Genomic DNA, 22,393 nt, shown 5'->3' on the forward strand with positions numbered 1-22,393 from the left:
CTTTTGACCCTTTGTTTATAGGTGAATAAAATTATGCTAGAGCTCTTTGGTTCTTTAGCCTTTTTTTCCTGAAGACTGAATGCAATGGTGTTGGATTTCTGAACGTGCACAGGTACCCCATTAATTCTGCCAGACACTACAGCAGTGTCCTCTCCTTGCCCAGATAAATCAGCCAAAATGCTTCAGCCATTGCATTCCTTAGCATGATTTAAAACTGGAATGACTAACGAATAATGTCTCTATGAGGAAAAACTAATTTCCTTTTCTAACTCTGTTTTAGAAGCTCCATATGCTGTGTTTCTGGAATATCCCATTTATAACCAGCTAAAAAATCCCAAGACTGAGAGACTGGAAGCTGCATAAAGGACAGAACAGGGACCAAATAAATTTTCCCTTTTTTTGGTTGCTGTTCCCAAAAAAAAAAAACCACCTTGCGGTGTTTCACATCTGCATCGTTGATTCCCAAAGCTCCCAGAGGCCAGGAGAGAGCTGGGCTGTGCCTCCCTGAGTGGTGTTCTGGGAGACTGATGGAGATTTGCCTTTCAGAAGTGTTCCTGGCTCTGAAGGACTGGCACTGCTGGCAGAACCTCCCAGAGGAGCCCTGATCCTGCCCCCTTCTCATCAGTGAACTTCACTGAATGCACTGCTTCCCCCAAAGTGCCTAAATTCTATCAACAGCATTCATAAATTTCCCACCTGACGGGATAATTGAAGCTGAGTTTAAGCACAGGAGAATACTCTGCAGATAGCACAGACAGGTGTGTGACAGTGTGGGAGGCCGTGCAGGCAGGCTTCAGCACAGCTGTTATTTAGGGGAGAGGACAGTCAGTAGCTGCTGGCCCAGCCCAGCCTGGTTTTAGGCACAATCTCACCTGGAACAAGCACACACCTTGTGTCAGCGTGGGGCTGCAGGACCCTGCTGCTTCTGCCACTCTGGGGACGAGGCTGAACTCGCCATCCGCTGTTTAATTTCATTTTGAGTTGGGATGACTTGGCTCAGCTCCAGGCACAAGTAATTATGGTCATTTATGAATGTTAATCTGACACTTCTCATCAAAGGCATGAGGCCTCAAAGGCTCAGCTGATTCTTCCTCCCCACCTCATCTTTCAGTGCTTCCACTTCAGTCACAGAAGTAAGACCAAGCAATTAACTCTCTGACTGAGCACTGCGCCTCATTAATGAAATACCTTGAGGATTCAGAGTTTGAGTTTTACATTCATTTCTTAGGTTGTTCCAGTGCAATGGAAAGACCTGACAGGAATTACCCTAATGGATGCTTTTAATCCTCTTGTCTTTCCGGGTGCCTTAAATTCAAAGCACAACATAGAAAAGCACTTGTTCAGCATGAGAAGAGGGCTCTGAGTAAACTTTGGCACTTTGACTTGTAAAGAACTGCAGGAGGAGTCAGCCTTAGAGTGCCTCCCCAGGCATCTGTGACCAGGGATGAAGGAGGGCTGCCTGTGTTTTAGTTGACATTAGAAGGTGGCTGCATTGCTCATACAACCGTGGGTATTTCCAGAGTGCAGCAAAACCTGGTTTTTCCTGCCTTTGTATCCACACTGAATATCTCTCCTCCAAAAAGGGGAGCTTTTTTCCCTTCGTTCTGCTTATGTAAACCTCCAGCATGAGTTTAATTACAGCAGTTTAGACACCTATCACTATTCCCCTCAAAAGTCTGTAGCCACCTCTGAGCCGGTTTTCTTTGTGTATTTTTGGTGTTAACAGAAGTTGCTCAGGGCTGACATGAGACAAGGCTGCTCAGCTTAACAATAAACTGGTGTTAGAAGCTGCACAGAGTTCTTAATTTCCAGAAAGCAATTTCAAACACCAAATCTTATCCCAGTGATGTTGTTTATATGCAGAGCAGGTTGTGCCACTGCAGCAAAGCCCTCTGGGGAAGCAGATGAGAATGCTTTCCGTTTGAACAGTCAGTGCTCTGAGACAGGCTCATCTCTGAGCAAGCAGAGGATTTGTAAAGCAGCAGTGCTGGTGGAACAGTGCACGTACCTGAGAGCGTGGTGCCTGCTGCCCCGGTGCAAGGATGTGCCTGCAGGGAAAGGAGAGAGATGAGAACCAAGGGCAGGAGCCATTAAACAAAATACCATTCCTTGGTTATTTTCTACTGCCTTATGCAGACTTTTCATTGAACACGCTTCCTTTATCAGGACGCTGTGTTCTGTTCCAAGCACGGACAGAACACTCAGGGATGTCCTGCAGGGAATTCTGTGCCCAGCTCAGCTGGGCCTGCAGCTGGAGCCAGCTCCAGGATGGAGGAACAGGAGGAACCACAGCCCAGGCAGGCACTGCTGTGCCCTGCTCCTCCGGAGCTGCTGCCAGCACTGACCCTGCAGCATCCCCATCACTGTCCTTGCAGTGTCCCCATCACTGTCCCTGCAGTGTCCCCTGCAGTGTCCCCATCACTGTCCCTGCAGTGTCCCCTGCAGTGTCCCCATCACTGAGCCAGCCTGCAGCTCCCTGGGCCAGCACAGACCCTCAGCACTGTCCCCTGAGAGGCTTGTCCCCCTGCCAGGAGTGTTGGCCAGAGCTGAGGTGGGGTGACACGAGCCCATCAGTCCCTGCTGACAGGAGCAGAGCTCTTCCACAGACAAGGGAAAACCGGGGAAACACTGCTCAGGCTCTGGAGGTGGAACTTGAGCAGACAAAGCACTTTGTGAAAGCTGAGATTCGTGCGATCCTCCCGAGTGCCAGCCCTGGGACAGTGCTGGAGCTCCATGTGATTGCTGTGAGCCTGTGCCACCTGCCCTGGGGACCCTGCTCCTGCATGGGCCCTGCAGCCCCTGCTCCATCCCATCACCTTCCAAAAGCGCTTTTGGCTGTGATCTCAGGGGAGCCAGAGCCCCAGAATGTTCTGCCTGCTGTAGCCATGGAAACTGGGTGATGCCGGTGCCACACGCAGTAACCGTGGCGTATTTCAGTGATAATAACTAACACCTTGATGCTAATGACAAATGGCTTCACTGTCAGGGGAGATGCTCTCACGTGCAGCTCTACATGCTGAACATCTGTGAGGAGCAGCGTTCTGCCCAGCAGGAGGAAGGGGCTCCAGGGAGGAGATGCTCAGGGCTGGGATTGCACTCCCAGTTCCAGGCAGACACTGAAATCATTCAAATGTGGGAGAGGGTTCCCATTAATTAACTGCATATTTTAGAACTTTACCAAACATATTGAAAGTCTAGAGATGCCCTTGCTGCAAAAACCCTTTTTCTGGCTCAGAGACAGGGCTCCTATTTCTCCAGAATATCCAGTCTGTTTGCCAGGCCATCGTTTGAAACTCGTTTCCAGTTCCGTTTCTCTCCCAGCAATGTCTGTCCTGTCCCACGGCCTTTCTCAGTCAGCACCTTTATCTCAGGGTTTGCACACGGGTGCACGAGGCTGTGGGAGCTTCTGCCAGGCTTTGGGAATTCCCTGCAAACCCATTTCCCACATGCCCTAATTCCTGCTCCAACAGACTCGAATCCCTCTGGTTTAACCTTTACACCTTTCTCCACCGTGGCCCCTGCTCAGCTGTGCAGAGATCAACCCCAGACACAACCACAAACCCGGGCAAAGCCTGGCACTGATGCTACCGCAGGCTGTCAAAATAATTCCAGAAATTACATTGCACATGTGCACAGCCCTCATCGTTTCTAAATTCCAGCTCATTAAATTGATGAGCTTTAACGTGATGAATTCGTTCTGTGTGATGCAAAACTGTCCAAATTCAAGTCCTTATAAAAGCACGAAGCGCTGGGATAATTTTAAGTGGGCTTTTCAAAGCACTCTCATGCTGCTGGAGCACTTCAAATATTTTTACAAGGATGTCAAAGCAGAACGTGGTCAAATAGCCTTTTGAAGTAAAAGCAGTAGACATCAAAACATACTCCCCAGACTGAGGAAAACACTCGGAGTGTCTTGAGAAGTAATAATCCCAGCTCATCTCCAGCTTCCTGAAGCAGAAGCGTGTTTGTTGATGGAGTTAAAAGCAGGAGGTTTGTCCCCTGTGGATGTAGGAGCAGGGTTCAGCTCCTGTAAATATCCACACTCAGGAGAGCAGCTGGCTGCCAGTGCTGTCCCCATCCCCAAATCTGCACTCACAGCTGTGCATGCAGGGCTGCAGCTCTGGGACACCTCAGGATTGCTCAGCAGCAGAACGTGCTGCACCCAGCAGCCTGATTCTCGTGGGGTTTGGAGAGGATGGCTGATTTGGGGTACAAGTTCGCTTTGTTTGGTTTTGCAGACAGGAGTAAGACTTGACAGGATCTGCTTCCAATTAAATTCGTGCCACAGAACTATGGAATGCAGTAGGAAAACATGCCGCGATAACATCCCCCCTCAATTTCCTCTTTAATTTTTGGTACAATAGCTGGATTTTCTCCTGCCTTCTGGAGAAGAGACCAATGCATCCCTGAAGTTAATAAAATGATATGGGGTCATTTTTATTGAAAGGAAGTTAAACATCTGCTGTGTCTATTGCAGTATATTAAACAATATTTTATTATTCTCACTTCCCTGACATGATTCGTGTCCCTGGCAGGCGCAGAACCCTTTTGTTTGCTTTTCATATACATGTAGCAATTTAAAATGTGCCTGTGAAATAAAATCTCGAGAAAAAGCCCAGCTGCAGACACAAAGCAGTCAAGGACGGGGTGCTGATGGCCCCTGGGTGCCTGCAGGGGCAGAGGAGCACTCCCAGTGCAGGGGCTGCTGAGCTCCTTCTCCCCCGCAGCTTTGGGGAGGCTGCAGCAGCTTTGGCAGCACTGCCCATCCGCTCTGGGGGAGCACACGGGCAAAGGGGAGGCAGATGCGTTATTCTGAGTCATTTTTAGTGTTCTAAACACCGTCCAAGGAGCCTTAAACAATGAAATAATCAATAGGAGCCAGGCTGCTGCGTCTTTTGGAACACTTTTGTTGAGTAAAACATAAAGAAGAAAACTTCAAGGCAGAGCAGGAAATCTTGCCTCTTCCGAGGCTCTCCAGGGCTCCAGCCCTTCCCTCTGACATAATGAGCAGTGGGAGAAGTGAAATAAAATGGATAATGAAGACCAGGAAAATTAATAAGGAATGTGAGAGTGAGTGAGGGAAATAACTCTTGCATTGTTAGAATGGTGCTAGTGGCAGCTTTACAGCAACTTATTTCTATTTAAAGCCTGGTTTGGGGGCTATAATCTCTCAGCTGTTTTCTGTACCATCTGGCTGAAATTTAGCATAAAATTTGTTATCTTGGAGCTAAATTGATTCTTTTCCCTTTATCAAAATTGCTGGAGTGGGGCAAAAAAACCCCCAAGATCTAGAGACCCACATCCTCATCTCCTAACCCAAATAAAAGCTGCTTCCAGCCTGGCCAGCTCGGGGTCAGCTCTGAGCAACTCCCACCCCACAAATGCTCCCCTGCCCCATTTCACAGCCAAACCTTTCCTTTTCTGCTAAAGCCCAGATTTTCTGCTCCATCTTACGTTAACCTCGTTATTTCACTGCTCTGTGCTGCTTTGCTCCACTATCATCTGCAGCCATGCTTGGAGTTAGAGGTGTGCAGCTTTATCTGCTGAAAGAAGTCTTTATTTTCCAGCCTGGACTGCGATTATGCAGAAAATAACACAGCTCAGTGGAGGAAGTTTGCTGGGATAATTTGTATCTTTTTATACAAACTGATAATAAAAATTTAGCTCCTTGATGTATTTTTCTCCCTTAAACTGTAGTTATGTTTCCTTGAATAGAAAAATGCAAGATAAATTCAATTACAGCATAATTTCTCCCGGGGTGAATAACCTTTAAATCAGCTCTGATCTCAAAACACATTATGAGATAACACACTGTCCATTACATTGCTGAAATTGGGGCTACGGCGGTGCCTAGACTTGTCAGCACGAATATCAAATTATTTATGTTCCTCTTTGCATCCTTGAATACCAAATCAGCCGGGGAGCTCTGAGAGCAGGGAGCCCAGTCTCAGGGCTGATTTTCAGCGGAGGGAAGAGGGGTTTGCCTGGCAGCTCCTCACGCTGCACAGCGCTGTGGGGGGATGAACGTGTCTGACCATTCCAAACCCGGCCACAAAACCAAAAGATTTAACGCCTCAAATCACAAGAGACAAAGAGTTGTGGTAAGATGATTTGTTTGAAGATCGAGCTCTGGACCACAGTTAAGAGAACTTTGCAAAATAGGTTAATATGGATTGTTATAGTGACAGTGTTAGCAACAGTGCCTCGTGTGCCTCACTCTGTGCAGCAAGTGACAAACGAGGCCATCAGAGGAGACCTTTCCCTTCAAGAGAGGGGGAGATGTGGGAAATGGGTTTGTAGGGAATTCCCAAAGCCTGGCAGAAGCTCCCACAGCCTCGTGCACCCGTGTGCAAACCCTGAGATAAAGGTGCTGACTGAGAAAGGCCGTGGGACAGGACAGACATTGCTGGGAGAGAAATGGAACTGGAAACGGGTTTCAAACGATGGCCTGGCAAACAGACTGGATATTCTGGAGAAACAGAACTGGGAAAGATGTGTTGTAGCAGGACTCACGAGGGGCAATGCACCCCAATTCCTGATCAAACCAGGATATTGAAATCACTGAACTAAAATAGGACAAAATGGAATAAAGGGAATAAAAATGTACAACCATTCCCAGCAGGTCAGGAGAAAGGAGGGCAGGTACCCTGGCAGCTGGGGCAGGGACCGGGTAGGGACAGACGTGAAGCCAGGCAGCACCAGCGAGGGCATCACGAGTGACAATCACACCGCAGCAGCCCCAGCACAGCCCAGCCTTCCTGAAAAGGTCACGCTATTTCTTTCACTGTTTTGTGGGGGTTTTTTTCCTTAATTAATTTGTCTCTTTTTTCCCCTTCTACCTTTCTCTGCTGCACAGCGTCTCACCTTGCCTTTCCCCAGGTTTGTTTTCTGTGTTTTCTATCAAGCTTTGAATGCTGCCACAGGATGTGAAGTTGGTGATGTTTCCCCGCTGCAAAGGGCTGCAGCTCCACCTTAAGCACGACACATCTCCCTCATAATTACACTTTGCATCTTTGTTTTTCAAACCACTGCCAGCTCAGAACAAACCCCTCTGCTCCTGCCCACACCCACTCCGCTGTCCCGGCGCTCCCAAACACGGCACAGCCGGTATTTTCCAGGTGCAGCTGGAATAATGGACAGTTCAGTGAACTGTGCTGCCCAGGGAGGCACAGGGTGATTGATGCCTGGTTTGTGAAACAGAACCTGGACCCTCTCTACAGAGCTCCCGTATTTCAGCAGCGAATTCTCGCCGGAAATACAAAATAAAACTCCGATAAACACATTTTCCTGCATCACAGACGCCTTTCAGGCACGGAAGGGTTCCACACTGGAGGCTGCACTCGGGGACAGGGAATTCCCTCGGCTCCAGGGATGCACGGAGCATCGCCCGAGGGATAGGAGCTGCTGCCGCAGGAGCCGGGACATGTCGCATGTCGGGCTCGGGGTGCCGGGACAGGCCCGGGGTGCCGGGACATGTCGCATGTCGGGCTCCGGGTGCCGGGACATGTCGCACGTCGGGCTTCGAGTGCCACCTCCTGGCTCCCAGCACCGGCATCTCCGGCAATCCCGGCGCATTCCTGCCTGGGAGCGCCCCGAGTTCCCCCTGCCGTGCCGGGTTAACCCCTCCACCCCCGGGACATCCCCTGGGACATTTCGGGAATTTTCCCCCGGATTTCCCCCGGACATTCCCGGGATATTCCCCGGCAGGCTCGCAGGACCCAGCGGCTCCCGCTGCTCCCCGTGCCCGTCCCGCTTTCATCCCCGCTGGGATCTCATCCCTTTCTGCCCGGATGAGAGGCAGGAGGGCTTTCCCGAGAGCCCTGGCCAGCGGGACGGGCACTGCCCATTCCCGAAGGAATTTCTGCCAGGAAATCGGGAATGTTCCTGCTGCAGCTCCAAGGGAGCGGCCCCAGCACCGCGATTTTCCCCGGTCGAGCTTCCCGACTCAGAACCGGGCACTCGGCATCCCTGGACGCCGAGCTCCCATTCCAGACAAGGATCCAGGCACGGCCAAGGGAAGATCTCCCATCCCTATGAGCCGCGGCTTTCCAATGCTCAGCAGCATTCCTGATGCACCCCAATTCCAATTCCTGATGCATTCCTAATTCACTCCAACTCCTGATCCATTCCTAATTCACTCCAACTCCTGATCCATTCCTAATTCCAATTCCGGATGCACCCCAATTCCAATCCCTGATGCATTCCTAATTCACTCCAACAACTGATCCATTCCTGATCCCAATTCCTGATGCATTCCTGATTCACCCCAGCTCCTGATCCATTCCTAATTCACTCCAACTCCTGATGCATTACTAATTCCAATTCCGGATGCACCCCAATTCCAACCCCTGATGCATTCCTAATTCACCCCAGCTCCTGATGCATTCCTGATCCCAACTCCAGCTGCCCGAGGCATTTCCTGCAGCTCTGTGTTAACAAGGGCCGCACCAGCCTTTCAGCTGCATTTTTAACCACTGGCTCACCAATATCTGAAGGAGATTCGGGAATTTCTGGTTCCTGCAGATCAGCAGTGCTGTTGGAAATGGAAATCATTTAATTTGTCCAATATGAAGCCGCGGGGTTCTGATGGGAGTTGACACCAGCAGATTTTCAGTCTCTTTAGAACCAAACCTGCACCAAACCCTGCTCGGCCAGCTGTGTTTAACCACACCAGAGCTGGGTGCCTCTGCCCCAGGGCAATTCCTGCATCACCTGCCAGCAAATTCCCACTTTCCAACAGACTCTTTTGAAATTCGTTATTATTTTGGCTCCCTTATTTTGACATCCCTACTGAAGGGCCCTAAGTTTTTTTCTGAACCTGGGGTTCACTTAATGCCATGAAAATCTCCAGTCTGCACAGGCCCCAAATTTGCAGACAGAATTTGAATTTAATTTATTCTAAAGAGCAAGACAACCTTCTCAAATGCCTCCAAAGCACAAGTTATGACATCAGACCTTGCTTCCCTTCCCTCCCCACAGCAACAAAACCCTCCCTCACACCTGGCTGGAGCTCCCTGCATGGAGAAGACATCTGGATTTAAACTGGCTGCTCCTTCCCAACTGGGAACAAATCCCTTTTGCTCCACCTTTGGGGAAACTTCCATTTTAACCTGCTCGTGGCTCTGCAAAGTGCTCAAGCTGCCCTGCTCATTCCCCTCATCCCCCAACGGGATCCTGCATTTCATTTTTGTGCTGGCAGGCTGTGAAATGAGACACGAACCCCTCCAAAGCGGAGAAGACGTTCCTGGGGTGCCCCACAAAGCTGCACAGCTCCTGCCGTGCTGCAGGATGTGCAACCATGAACCCAGAGCAGCAGGGAAAAGGCAAATGGCACATCCCAGAGCACAGGGGTGGACTGGAAGGACGGGAAACGGTGCCTTGATTTGCCAAAGTGCTTTCGTTGGAGGATATTAATCCTTTCAGACAATGCATGGAAAGGCCCTGTAGCAATCGCATATTAAATGAATGGAGTCCCATCATGGAGTGGGCTCGGCTCAGCTTTATTGGATGTACAGTGTAATACACCAAAGAGGAGTCCCTGGGTAATTCTGCTCCTCAATGACCCTGATGTGACAATCCCCAGCATTGTGGGTGCCTGGCTGGCTCACACAGGGCTCTCCACCGGCAGTGCAGCTGTCCAGCAGCAGCCTCACAAGCTGCACGACTCAGTTTGGGAACCAAAACCTTCCCCAGCATCAGAAACCACCGCTCTGACAGCCCTCACCAGCAGTACTGCCCACCTCAGAGCTCCCCAGGGGCTGGCACGGGCGCTCAGAGCCTCTGGCACCTCAGGGGGGTTGTGCAGATCTCAGCCCCAAAGCAGCAAAATCATCACTGCAAACCAGGAGAGACCACAGCAGTCCTGGAAATGATCCAAAGATGTCAGAAAGCAAACCAAGGAAACAACCCCTGTTCACACAACTGTCCTCTCACTCTTCACTTCTGCAATAAAACCTGTCCACATCTCTTTCCACCTCCCCACAAACACAAGGCGTGAGCTCGTACCAGTCTCATTAGCAAAGCTGACAGCTAAACCTGCAATCTCAGGAAGCTGGATGGCAGCTTGAAACCCCCTTAAAACACCCAACAGTGAGAGGAACCTTCAGTGAGCGAGCAGGGTCTGACACAGCTCTGGGAATCCTCAGCCAAGGCCCCTTCCACCCTGAGACTGTGGCAAAACCCCCCAAAAGCTCTGCGAGGTTGCCTCCAACCTGCACTGAGCCAGACACGAGGGCCAGGGTAATTCCAGGGCTGCAATCTGCTCAGGAAGGCTCCCAGGAATTCAGCTGCTACTCCCGTTATTTGAACTCAGGGCAAAAAAACCCCTGTCCCTGGCACTTCCAGAGGGGCTGGGAAGCTGCTCCAGCAGCCAGAGGTGCCCCAGGCTCTGCTGCACCCTCAATGGCCACGGAGCAAAGCAGCTGCCCAAAAACCTCCGGATCCAGGGGAAAATGAGGGGAAGTTACCAACCAGCAGTACACCTCTGGAAAGGGGAACGATTGCCTGGGAGTGCACAGAGCAGCCCAGGGCAGGGCAGAGGATCAGGGCAGGGTGTGTGCAATTAGCACAGGGCGTGTGCAATTAGCACAGGGTGCCTGTGCAACCTGACACGGCTCAGCCCAACATCAGTCTCCAAGATGCTCCAGGCTGCCTTTGACACTGTTGCTTCGCACAAAGAGCTCTAATTCTGAACGTGAGCATAAAAAGAATGGGTCTGAGTTTGTCCAAAAGAAGTAATCAGGAGGGAGAGCCACTTGGCAATTTCCATCATTCTCTCTGTCTGCTGACAGCTCGTTTTTGAGCACCAAAATTGGGCCTGTGAGCATTTCAAAACACAGCAATGCTCCCGCTGCCACGGCTGCCTGCTCTGGGAGCTTGGCAGGAGGAGGAGTGGAAGCGCTGGGGGTCAGTGCCCTGTTTCCACCGCAGCACACCAGGAACTCGCTGCCTGCCTGCTCTCCAGAACACAGAGCCTTTGCCAGGTCACCTCTCCAATTTAATCCATACCCAAGTGTTTCCAGAGCTGAGGGCGAGCGAGTGTGCTGGGGAAGGAATACAGAGTGTGCAGCGGCTCGGCCACAGCAGCAGGGCTCAGGACCCGGGGGGAATTTGGGATCCAGAGGGATTTGGGATCCACCAGGGCTCGGGACCCAGCCCTGCTCTTGGACGTCCCCTGCACTGGCAGGGGCTCCCTGCATGTGCACCTCATTCCCTTACCAAAGGTAGGACAGGACACACACAGCTTCTCCTGCTGATTCCCACACTTAAACCATAACACTTCCCCTTCCCTCCAAACAGAACTCAGTAATAAAAAGAATAAAAGCAGAACTCACTCTTTTTTCCCCCTTCTGTCCCAGTGGCCCCAGCAGCAGCAGCAGAGCTCCACTGCCCTTCACCTGCTCTCCTCTCCCGCAGCTGCCTCTCATCACACCCATCAGCGCTTCCACCAATCCCACCCTCCCCACCTGCCCGGGCTCCTGTTCCCGCCCGCTCCAGGTGATTTCACTCATTTCCCCTCCAGCAGACAGCTCCAGCTCTGCTCGGGGCAGGAGGGGAACGTGTTCACCCAGCTCTGTCTCCTCCGGGCTCACATTTTCATCCTTTCCACTTGGAGCTCGCTGAGCTGCTCAGATGAGAGGCTCTCCTCTGAGTGCAAATTATTATTAATGAATTTCTCTCCTGGCTCCTTGACAGTGAGATGCAGCTCGCAGCACGTCATCTTTGCAGCCACGCACCCCTGGCACGGGCAGATTTGCTCCGTGGTGCCAGGAGGGACGCTCCAGCAGCTGCCCGTGCCCCGTCCCGGTGCCTCGGTAACCGCGGCGTGGCAGAGCTTCAGAAATGGAAACCCTGCCATTTGACCCGACGTGAATTTCTCAAATAAACGATATTTCACGGCCCAGTGGTTTCCTCCCTGCTGAGATGATCGTTTACGGTGGCTCGCTCAGAACAGGGCTGTGACAGAATTTTTGGCCAGTGCAAGACAAATTGAAAAATTTCGGTATGGGCCTCTGAAGCCCCACGCTCTGTAGCTTCAGAAAAATTAAATGCGAAGGCAGGGCCCAGGTTTTTTCCCTCTTTTTTACCTCCCTCTGCTGTCTTTTCAAGTGCAGCCTGTCCTCCTCTGCACAGAGCCACGCTCTGGTCACCTTGCTCCTGTCCAGCCAGCAGCACTGGGCTCCTGGAGGTGCCACCCCTCGTGGGTGCTGCACAGAGCACCCTCCTTGAAGATGCCCCTGGAACTGAACATCCTGTGCTCCCACCGCGTGTTATTTCTGCTCCAGCACTGCATTTCTCACTCCTCTGCTGTCGTCTGCTGCAGCTCCATGCTGTAGATGCCTTTTCCACCTCAGGGACACCTGTGTCCTCCCAGAGCCATGTAATCTATTAATTAATAAATTAGTTATTAATTAATTCCAGGAGTTGCCCATGCCAGGAGCAGAGCCCTGGAGCTGCTGGTGCTGGTGGAGGCACGGGGATGAACGAGATGGATTGTGGCACTGCCCTGCCCTGTGCCTGGCTGAGCTGCTCCTGCCATCCATCATCATCACCACGCTGCCTGGGGACGGGAAGGGCTTCACCAAGGAAGGGTCAGGGCAGGGAAACAACTTCCATACATCTCTGTTCTCCCTCCAGAAAGTGGCTCAAATCATCTTCCAGGGCAGCACTTCACAGAAACGACAGAGGAGCTCCCCCCCTGAGGAAAGAGAGGTTAATTTGTCAAGCCATGTAAAGCATTTTAATTACAATTCATATAACATGTATAAATAAATATTACATTCTTTCAGTCTACAATGCATACTAGGCATATCTTGTTAAAATGTCCATCTATGTTATTGGGTGGCAGGATTGACTTTGTCCAAGTAAAAAAAACCCAAAAAAACAAAAAAAAACCCAAACCAAACTACGGCGTTTAGTAACTAAAAAAACCCCAAAGAACCAAACACATGGCAAAGACAGGACGATGCAAGTGCTTCTGGCTAACAGTCAGGACATAATACTGCTTTCCAAAGGCTGGGTCTATCCCCTCCTTTTAATTAGGAGAGGTTTGGGAGGACAGTGGTTTCCTCATTGAACAGATTTTGATCTGTGTTCTCCATAAATGTGACCTGGCACTGAGCCGACACAGTTCTGCCAGTTCACACCTCTAATTAAATCTCTATTTCGTATTTGCTTCTGATTTATTACTGGGTTGGCGTTTGTTTATTCAAAACATCAGATTTACAATCTAGTCTAAACTTTTCAGTCTTGGCTGGTCCAATGGCAAAATAAAATAATAACTATTAAAAAAATCTATAAAATAGCTCCAGATATTCCTTGGTCTTGCTTCAGGAATATTTCCCTCCCTCCCAACAGTGTGTCCAGAGGCCAGCTCTCCCAGTACAAGGGAATAAAAGTTTGGGGCAATCAGGGTCTTCCTGTCCATTCTTCTTCTTGCTTTCAGAGCTTGATGAGAGCTGGTGACATCAGAATAAAGAGAAAATTACAGCACAAAATTATGAATTCACGAACCTGGCAAAATAAAAACAACAACAACAACCCAACTGCAGGCTGTACATATTTGGCCCGTGAAGGTCTCAGTTCCAGGTACATTTACGACGTGCCAGTGGGGCACTCCCATTTCTTGGTACTTGTGAAAGCTAACAAAACCCAGCACCTTCTTCCCTTGGCGAAACGCAGGAACTTTGGTTGTGGAAATTTAAAACGAGCAACTAAACAGACAATCCAAACCTGAAGGGAAAATAAAAATCCTTCCAAACAGAACTTCTTTCTAGCTAGGGTGAAACAGAGGCTCAGACTTTCGGAAGAGACACCACGTGGAAATTATTAGTCAATACTTATGCTCTGAATTCTTTAAATGACAAGAGACTGTTTACAGCTAACTTAGAAACAGAATGTTCTTGGCCCACTGTGAACTTACTGAATTTTAAATTTTCCCATTTTCAAGATACTTAAAAGAAATACACAAGAGGGAAAAGGATTCTGTTTCAATTTACAAGACAAATGGAAAAGTAAAAATGAAAATACCAGGTATTTTCTTCCTCCTTCACACGTAATGCCAAAGACACGTCTTCATTTCAAATGAAGTAATGAAAAGAAAGGGCTTGAGTACCAATATAAAAAGTCTCCTTGTGGGTCATATGTCCATAACTGTGATGTTTTATTGGAACCAGAATAAGTTATTGTTTGCCTCTTGCTTATTCTCTTCATGCTCTTATATTCTTTCATTTCTTTTTTTACAGATATTTTTGGTACTGTGAAATATTACTACCGTTATTACTTGTATGACCCATAAGAACGAATTTTCACAACCTCATCATGCCCAGTTCATCATACTGGTCACACCATTTCCTTGTTCCTTTCTGCTATTTGTATTCCACTTCCTAAATCCACGAGTAGCAGAATAACCACTGGAGAAAAAAAACCAAAAAAAACCAAAAAAAACAACAAGAACAACAAAAAAACCCAACAAAACGAAGTGGAGAACAAAAACGAACCACGGACAGTTTGGCAAATTTCTTTCCCTGATTATAAAAACTGCCTCATTGCTTCTCCTGGCGACCCCTTCCCCTCCCCATCGCCCATCCCAATATATACTGTAGAACTGAAGGCATCAAGGTGTGGTTAAACCCAAAAAAACCCAAAAAAAACCATGCCCCGGCACGGAGCTACACTTTGTCTTTGAACTTCCCCACGTAGCTTCGTATCTCTTTGGAGTCCCCCAGGCCCATGTCCTGGCACACCCACTTAATGTCATCGTCATTGCCGCTGAGGATGGAGTTGACGGTGGGGCGGCCGTCGTCGGGCGGGATGGTGGTGAACGTGGTGAACTTCACCCGCTTCCTCTTGGACGTGGGCGAGTGCAAAGGCTCCACCTTGTGCTCCTTGCCCAGCCTCCCCCCCGGGTCTGCGGCCCTGTGCACCTGGCTCTGAGCGTTCTTCGGGGCGCTGCCGTTCAGCAGCTGGTTGCTCTCCTCGCCGCCCGAGCCCCGGTCGATGATGGTGGTGTGCTCGTCCTGCTGGGGCGACGCGTCCGCCGCGTTCTCCAGCAGCTCCGCCTCGTTGCCCAGCCACACCCAGTCGTGGGAGTGGGTCACGGTGGTCTGTCCTTCCACCAGCACCTGCTTGTGGCGGTACTTGAGCGCAAACGTTGCGCAGTTGATGAGGAACACCAGGATGGCCAGGCAGAAGACCCCCAGCAGCGCGTACATGCCGATCTCCAGGTCGCTGAGGCCCCGGGGTGTCTGCACCAGGTCGCCGTCCTCCACGCCGGCCCCGCCTTTGGGCAGGTCCACCTGGGCGGGGAAGTTGGTGAAGTCGATGGGGATGTTCTGCAGCTGGCTGTCGTCCGAGAGCTTGCCGCCGTCCAGGCGGTTGTTTTTGATGACCTTGTTTCTGAGGACGGACTTGGCCGTGGTGCTGACCTTCCTGAGGGGCCCTTCCTCCCTCTCTGCCGAGGAGCTGCCGTAGTGGCGCCCGTCCTGCCGCGGCTCCTGCTCCGAGCCCTTGTGGCGCCGGTCGCTGGCGTGGTTCTCGATCTCGTCCGCGTCGTAATCGCCGCCCGCCTCCGCGTCCGCGTCGTTCTGCCCGAACTTCACCTTGATGCTGCCGCTGCCCACGGCCAGCACGCTCTTCCTCTTGGACTTCTGGCAGGCCTCAGAGATCATCATGTCCACCTTGACCAGCGCGCCCTGGCCCTCGCCCTCCGCCGCCACGACGGGCCAGTTCAGGGCAGGGCTCTGGTGGACGGAGACGACGCCTTCGTCCAGCGACACGGCCGACAGGGAGAAGTCCTTGGGGTCATAAATGTCCAGCGGAGTAACAGAGCTGTCACTGAACTGGATCCAGGTGCTCACCACAGCTTCCTGAAAGGACAGGGAGATGGTTCAAGACAGGGCCTTCAATAAATCGACACGCTGCAGCTCACCAATCTCGCAGCTCTGACCGGCAGCTGCAGGAAACAGGATGCAGTGACCCTGCACTGCCTTTAAAGCAAACCAAGCCTCGACTGATGGGGCAGAAAAATGGCCACATTTGTCACTAAAGGTTCCGCTGCAACCCTCCCTGCAAACGTTTTGCACAGGGACGTAGAAAATAATTGGTAAGAGATGTCTTTATTACCAAGGTACCCATTAGCAAGGTACAATTTTACAAGCTCTGGAAGGAAAGTCATTCCTGTCGTACAAAAGCCAAAAGAGGCAAATCACAAAAATTACTAGACTAGGCACTTGACAGAACACTTATTTTCCTCATGTTCCACATGCACAGGTGTCATGAGGAGCTGTCAAATTAAGGCACAAGTATCTCAGCAGGAGCAAGGAGCTACCACATTACCCTGGAAATGGCTGGAGCAGAAGATTCGTCTGAAAGAAAAAGACTCACAGAACAATTGCCATTTTGCTGGAGAAAGATTTGTTTTAAGTAAAACACACTTTATCCTTGAGGTAATTAAAAACTCCACCAAATTTCTGTGTCAGGAAGAGAAGGATGGAGATTTTGGCATGATCTCTACAATAAAAATACAAATGGCCTGGATTTAATTAGTCTGTCTTCGTGCTCTGCAGGTAGCACTGTTAGGAGTCATCATTAGAAGCAAACACAAAGCCAGAGGTCAGCTCTTTGCCATGTGAAATCCCATCCAGATGACACAGATATTTACTCCTCCACATCTCAATAGCTCTCTTTGCAGGACATTTCCTTAATTTTTCATTTGTTCTATGCCTTGCCTGTGTAGCCAGCAGACGGCCAGGCAGATTGCCAGCGTGCAACTTCCCACAAAAGTGAAGTTCTTTCCTTCCCACACTTAAACCACAAATGGCTCTAATAACTTCACACTTGGGTACATCAGAACAACTGGGCTGAAAAATCAGCACTGAGGAAAAACATTGCCACCCTGTTAATGTCCAGTCATAATACAAATTTACAGCTTAATACGGTTTTCAATTGGCTGCAATTTGTTATGCTGTGGTTATAAACAAAGAGAATTGCTACCCTTCCAGTTGAATTTAAAGGTTTTAAATGAAAACAGCAAGGGGCATTTAGCTGGGCAGAAGGTTGGGCCATACTGAATATTTGATTTCCAAAACACTATCAGCAAGTACTTGAGGGACTGAAAGAAGAAAAATAAGTTGTGGCACAACAGGAAAGAAGGCGAAGTTCTTGGTGATTCAAATTTACATCAAAGAGCTGAAACGGAGCCAGGGTAACTCAGAACTGCATAAGGAAATTAAAGCATCTGATCTTTCATTAGAGACACAACCTTGAAATGGCTGAACAGACAAACACAAAGCTCCGGGGCACAGCTTGAATTTCTACCATGGAAATCCAGAGCAGAGCAACCCCGGTAATAGGAAAGCAAAGGGGGTTTTAATGGACATGTGCAGAGAGAAAAGGATTCACATCCTCAGGCGATTCAGTTCCCTGCTGCCTTCCTTCTCCCTGAAACAAAGGTCAGCCTCATGTGCCACTGGGGAAGACACACTGGCTTTTCATCAACCTGTGCCAGGGAGAGCACCAGCATCACTCCCAGCACATCATCCCTGCCTGACGGTGGCACCCGCTTCTGGAGAGCAGGGTGAGAAAATAACGCAGGATTTTGTGCAGGTAGGGCTGGAAATGATGACACCTGTGCCTCCTTCCCGGCTGGGAACATCCACAGCTCCACATCTCTGCCAAGGGATTTACGCCACTGAATCCTCTGTGCGTTTGGACAAAGTTGCCAACAACTTTAAAGCAACTTTTATTCTTTACGGCGCTGCTCTGCAATTCTGCATTCCTGGTTTTATGAAGCAGAGACAGAGAAAAATGAGATGGCAGTCAGCTGAAATTTGCAGGCACACCTGTGATTTACCATAGATAACAGAGGTGTGCACTGGCTTAGCCATTATTTTCCACCAGCACTGACATTTTTTATTTCCAAGAGAATGTTTCTTCACAGGAGGAACCAATTTTTTTCACAAAACAACATCGCCGTGCCCATACTATGGACAACATTAATTGAAAGGGAAAGAAAACAAATGAGAGAAAGAGGGAGAGAGTTTAAAATCCTGCCAAAATATATTGTATAGGCTCAAATACTCTATTTGGCAAAAGATCATCTCCTCTCACTCACATCATTAAAGGAAAGCCAAAGGCAGGACAAGGAAGTGAATTTCCCAAATGATTATAAATTCTGAAAAGCTAAAAAGAAAAGAAGAGAAAAAGGAAATGATTTAGTGCCATGTCCTTCAAGGAGCTGTTTCTGCAAATCCTGTGTACCACATCAATAAATCCCCTCCAAATCTCTGACAAGGTCCTCCAGTTACTCTCGGAAGATGAAGATGGATTGGAGCCTTCTCACCTGCAAAGCTGCTGCCCCTCGTCTCATGCCCTCAACACTGAGGTGACAAATGCTTGTGCTCTTTAATTATCAAGCATAAACCAAGAGTTTGAGGGATTATCTTGCTTTCCAGCCATTCTTTCCCCCACTTTTCCTCTCTCTTCCCTTCACACACACACACACACACAGAGGTGCTCAGCTGCACCCCCAGAAGAAGTGACCCACATGGACACATCAGTGCCAGTGCTCCCCAGAGAGCAGGAGGATCTGCAGCGCTGACTGTGATGTGAATTGGTCAGAGAATGTTCATCAGGCCATGTTAATGACAGCAAAACCCAGCCCAGACACATAGAAACTGCCTCCCACGACCACTGTCGGTTATCACCAGGCTTCCCTTAAGCACATCAAAAACTTTATCAAGACGTATTTTGTCTAAACTTTCCCTTGTGCCTTTGCAGTTCTCTTCCCCCATTACAGGTGTAATTTCAGCTCTTGATCTGTGGCAGGTCCCACCACCTTTTCTGGCCTTGAATTACAGAGTGGCTTATCAGTCCAAAGATGCTATTTGATAAATCTTCTTGGATAAACTGGTTGCATTTTAGAGAATTCTGCTGCTTAGAACACAGATCAGTATATTTGATTTTATTCCATGCCCAGAAGAAAGTGGCCTTTTAATGGTCCTCATTCACTATAGCACAAATAAAAGTATTTGTGAATGAGCCCTCAGTTGCTGGGGTCAGCTGCAAGGGTCCTGGAGTGAGGCAGGACATCAGAGGAAAGAAATGGTTGGCTCTGCAGAAAACAAATACCTCCCTCCCTCAAATAAAGGCAAAGGAACACTGCTCTCAGCAGCTTCTCTTACACCAGCTCTGACTGCTCTGTCTGGGGACCTGAATGCTGGAGTGGATTTCCCTAGCAATTTCATCACATGAAATATCAAAGTATTACATATGCACTTGTTTTTAAGCCTGTGGCTTGTGTAGTAAAAATTGGGCTTGATCGTGATGATGTGGAAATGAAGGGCAGCCAAGACTCAGATCTTAATTCAAACCATGCATTCCCCCCTGAGTATTCATCTCTCTCCTTTTTGTCCCATCTGCTAATGTGACATTCCTTTCCAGTGGGAATTTGCTTGTATTTGCAAGGGAAGAATTCAGATTCTTATCTAACAATGCACCCATTCTCCCTTTCCCGTGCTGCTGAATTCCTCTGTCATTCCTGTGAGCCTAAAGAAGATAGAAACACAATTTAGGTGTAATTTACACTGCCAGGATGGGGTAATGAATCCACACCATAAACACATCCCCTAATATCTGCTATTAACTGTGAGATGCCAGTGAATTCTCAGGAGTGGTTTGCATGAAGGCCACGAGCTGAACCAGCCCAGGGGAATGAGCCCACTCTGCTCTCCTGAACCAGCCCAGAGCAATGAGACCATTCTGCTCTCCTGAACCAGCCCAGAGGAATGAGCCCATTCTGCTCTCTTGAACCAGCCCAGAGCAATGAGCCCATTCTGCTGTCCTGAACCAGCCCAGAGGAATGAGCCTGTTCTGCTCTCCTGAACCAGCCCAGAGCAATGAGCCCATTCTGCTGTCCTGAACCAGCCCAGAGGAATGAGCCTGTTCTGTCCTGAACCAGCCCAGAGGAATGAGCCCATTCTGCTCTCCTGAACCAGCCCAGGGGGATGAGCCCATTCTGCTCTCTTGAACCAGCCCAGGGGAATGAGCCCATTCTGCTCTCCTGAACCAGCCCAGAGGAATGAGCCCATTCTGCTCTCCTGAACCAGCCCATCCAAAAGGCAGAGCCAGGGGAATGAGCCCAGCCTATTCTCCTGCCCAGGGGTGTAGGGCAGCCCCTCCACACCTGGGAAACACCAGAACCCGGCTTTTAGAAAGCACCAACGTTGCTCTTTTCCCCTGAGAAAGCGTCTGCAGCTCCCCAGTAGCACTGAGACACATTAATGCACGCAGCTGTTTATTAAAGGCTTTTTTCCTCTTTCTTCACTGACCCATTTCAGTTAATTAGACCCCATGCAATACCCCCAGTGACAAAAAAAAAGCTGGAAATGACTGTGAGTTTCCCTGCAGAGCCAGCTGAGCTTTGAGAGTCCTTGAAGCTCTCTTAGATCAGGAAACACTTAAACACTGTAGGTTTTCTTTTGTTTATATTTTGGAGAAGATGACAGTGTGGATTTAACAGCAAGCCAAATGGAACAGCTTTCCTACCTGAGCAGATGGCCACCAAAAATAGATTACTCACAGCTACAGTTTCCAAATTTTCAGAGCATACTTCATCTTCCATGTTTAAAAGTTGGTGAGCCTGTGTCTATTTTTAGGCACCTAAATCACTGATCCACTTTTCAGCGCCCATGAGCTCCCTATTGATTAAAAAATAATATGTGGGCTCAGCTCCCTCAAGGTCACCTTGTCACAGCAGGTAATTAGTTGCTCAGCTGCAGATAAAGGTATCTAACCGAAGGCATCCGAGGTAAAAAAATACTGCCTTCTCTTCCTTAGAGAGCTTTGTGTTTATGGAGGAACTGCCAACTTCTCAGGACTTGTGTTCTGGCTGCTTGGTGCTGCGTATGCAGACAAGGAGTGGTCACTGTAATTAAGGTAATCAATCCAGTCATTATGGTCACTGAAAGAAAGCCACAGCAAAAAAATCTGAATTTTGTTTTTTCAGGTGCATCAGTAAGGTTTGTATGAGTTATTTGGGCCTTTTTATAAACTTGCTTGAGAGGAAAAGATGCACTTAAATAATGAAGTCCTCACAATGTTCAAGGACAGGCTTAGTCCTGGGCTGTCTCCTTGGAAAAAACCCTCTTTGAAAAGGGCTTGATTTTCAGAAAACACTCAGCATTTGCCTTCAGAACTCCAGCACAGTCAGGATCTCAGCTGATGCACTCCAAATCATGAGTCACTTCTTGCAAAATTTAGCCACAAACATTCCCACATTTGCATTAATTTTTCTAAGGGAAAGCGACTTAAATCTTATATCCTTCACTGAAAGTGCAAATGAAAGGAAAAGATGTCTGTGACTCTGGAGGTCACCCCTACGCCATTTCCTTCCGTTTATTTCCCAGTGTGAAATCCATTCCTGTCTTGTTTTTTGGTGGTGGAGAGGCACTGCTCCGAACCTGAAATCGTCCTGCAGAGGAACAGCAGCTTAAACCAAACATCTCACTACAATAACTTCAGAACTCAGGTGCTGGGAAAAATCATTTCAACCCAAACCACATTTACAGGTTTTTACTCTTCTGTATTATTTCCTAACTTGCCAGTTGCAGTGACACATGGCAATGCCACACACAACGGGGGGTGTCACAAGGGGCACCATGGCACAGCCTGCCATAACCTGACACTGATAAATGTCTCTGCACGCTCAGGACAGATCATCTGTAAATCTGAGAGGCTGGCAGTGGGACTGGGCAGCCTTTCCAGACTCACAAGCTCTTTGATCTGCAATCAAATCCACAATTCTCCCCGTGCTGCTGCAGATGGTGCTCTGTCCTGCAGGACAGCATTGGGTTAGGAATGCTCCAGTTTTTGTTGTCACAGTCTTAGTCTGAAGACAGTATGCCAGATGTGGTTTCTAAGCCCTGAAGAAGGGTATAAATGGGTTAATTACATAAGATTCTTATTTTTACAGGATGCAACAAATGGAACAGACGGGCACCGTGTCCTTTTGGTTTGGGCATTTTCCTGTCACTAAGTTATAAAACAAACTAAATTATTTTTATGTTCCGTGAAATTTGGTAGCAATAATCATGAAAATGGGCCATAAAACTTGACTTGAGATCTCTCCCTGTCTATGTGAGAGGAAAAAACAATTTCTGCAGGAGGAGTAGCTGTGGACAGATTTAATTGCATGGTCCCTGGCCCCAATCCTCGAATCAGCTGCCCGAGGAAACAGGTTCCAGTGCTGACCCTGGGGTTTATTCTGGGCCACAGCAACTGTTTGACTTGATCTGGTGGTGTTCAATCTTTTCCACAGAGGCTGTGACCTGAGACAAGCTGTTTGAAAGACCCCCTCTAAAGAGATGGGAATTTGCTGAGCTTAAGTTAAGATCAG

The 22,393-nt window shown here is 49.0% G+C and overlaps 1 protein-coding gene across 5 annotated transcripts in view; it reads right to left on the reverse strand.

The window, feature by feature from the left end:
• Positions 1-12,834: 12,834 nt before the first annotated feature.
• Positions 12,835-22,393, reverse strand: part of TMEM132C (transmembrane protein 132C) — a 165,376-nt gene continuing 155,817 nt past the window's right edge. For all 5 annotated transcript variants that reach the window (XM_040080668.2, XM_040080667.2, XM_040080664.2 and 2 more), the window contains one exon: positions 12,835-15,866. In XM_040080668.2, the coding sequence (XP_039936602.1) occupies positions 14,670-15,866 (1,197 nt within the window). In that variant the 3' untranslated portion in view covers positions 12,835-14,669. The remainder of the gene's footprint in view (positions 15,867-22,393) is intronic.

Source organism: Hirundo rustica, chromosome 17 (assembly GCF_015227805.2).
Source record: "Hirundo rustica isolate bHirRus1 chromosome 17, bHirRus1.pri.v3, whole genome shotgun sequence".
In the NCBI taxonomy this organism is placed as follows: domain Eukaryota; kingdom Metazoa; phylum Chordata; class Aves; order Passeriformes; family Hirundinidae; genus Hirundo; species Hirundo rustica.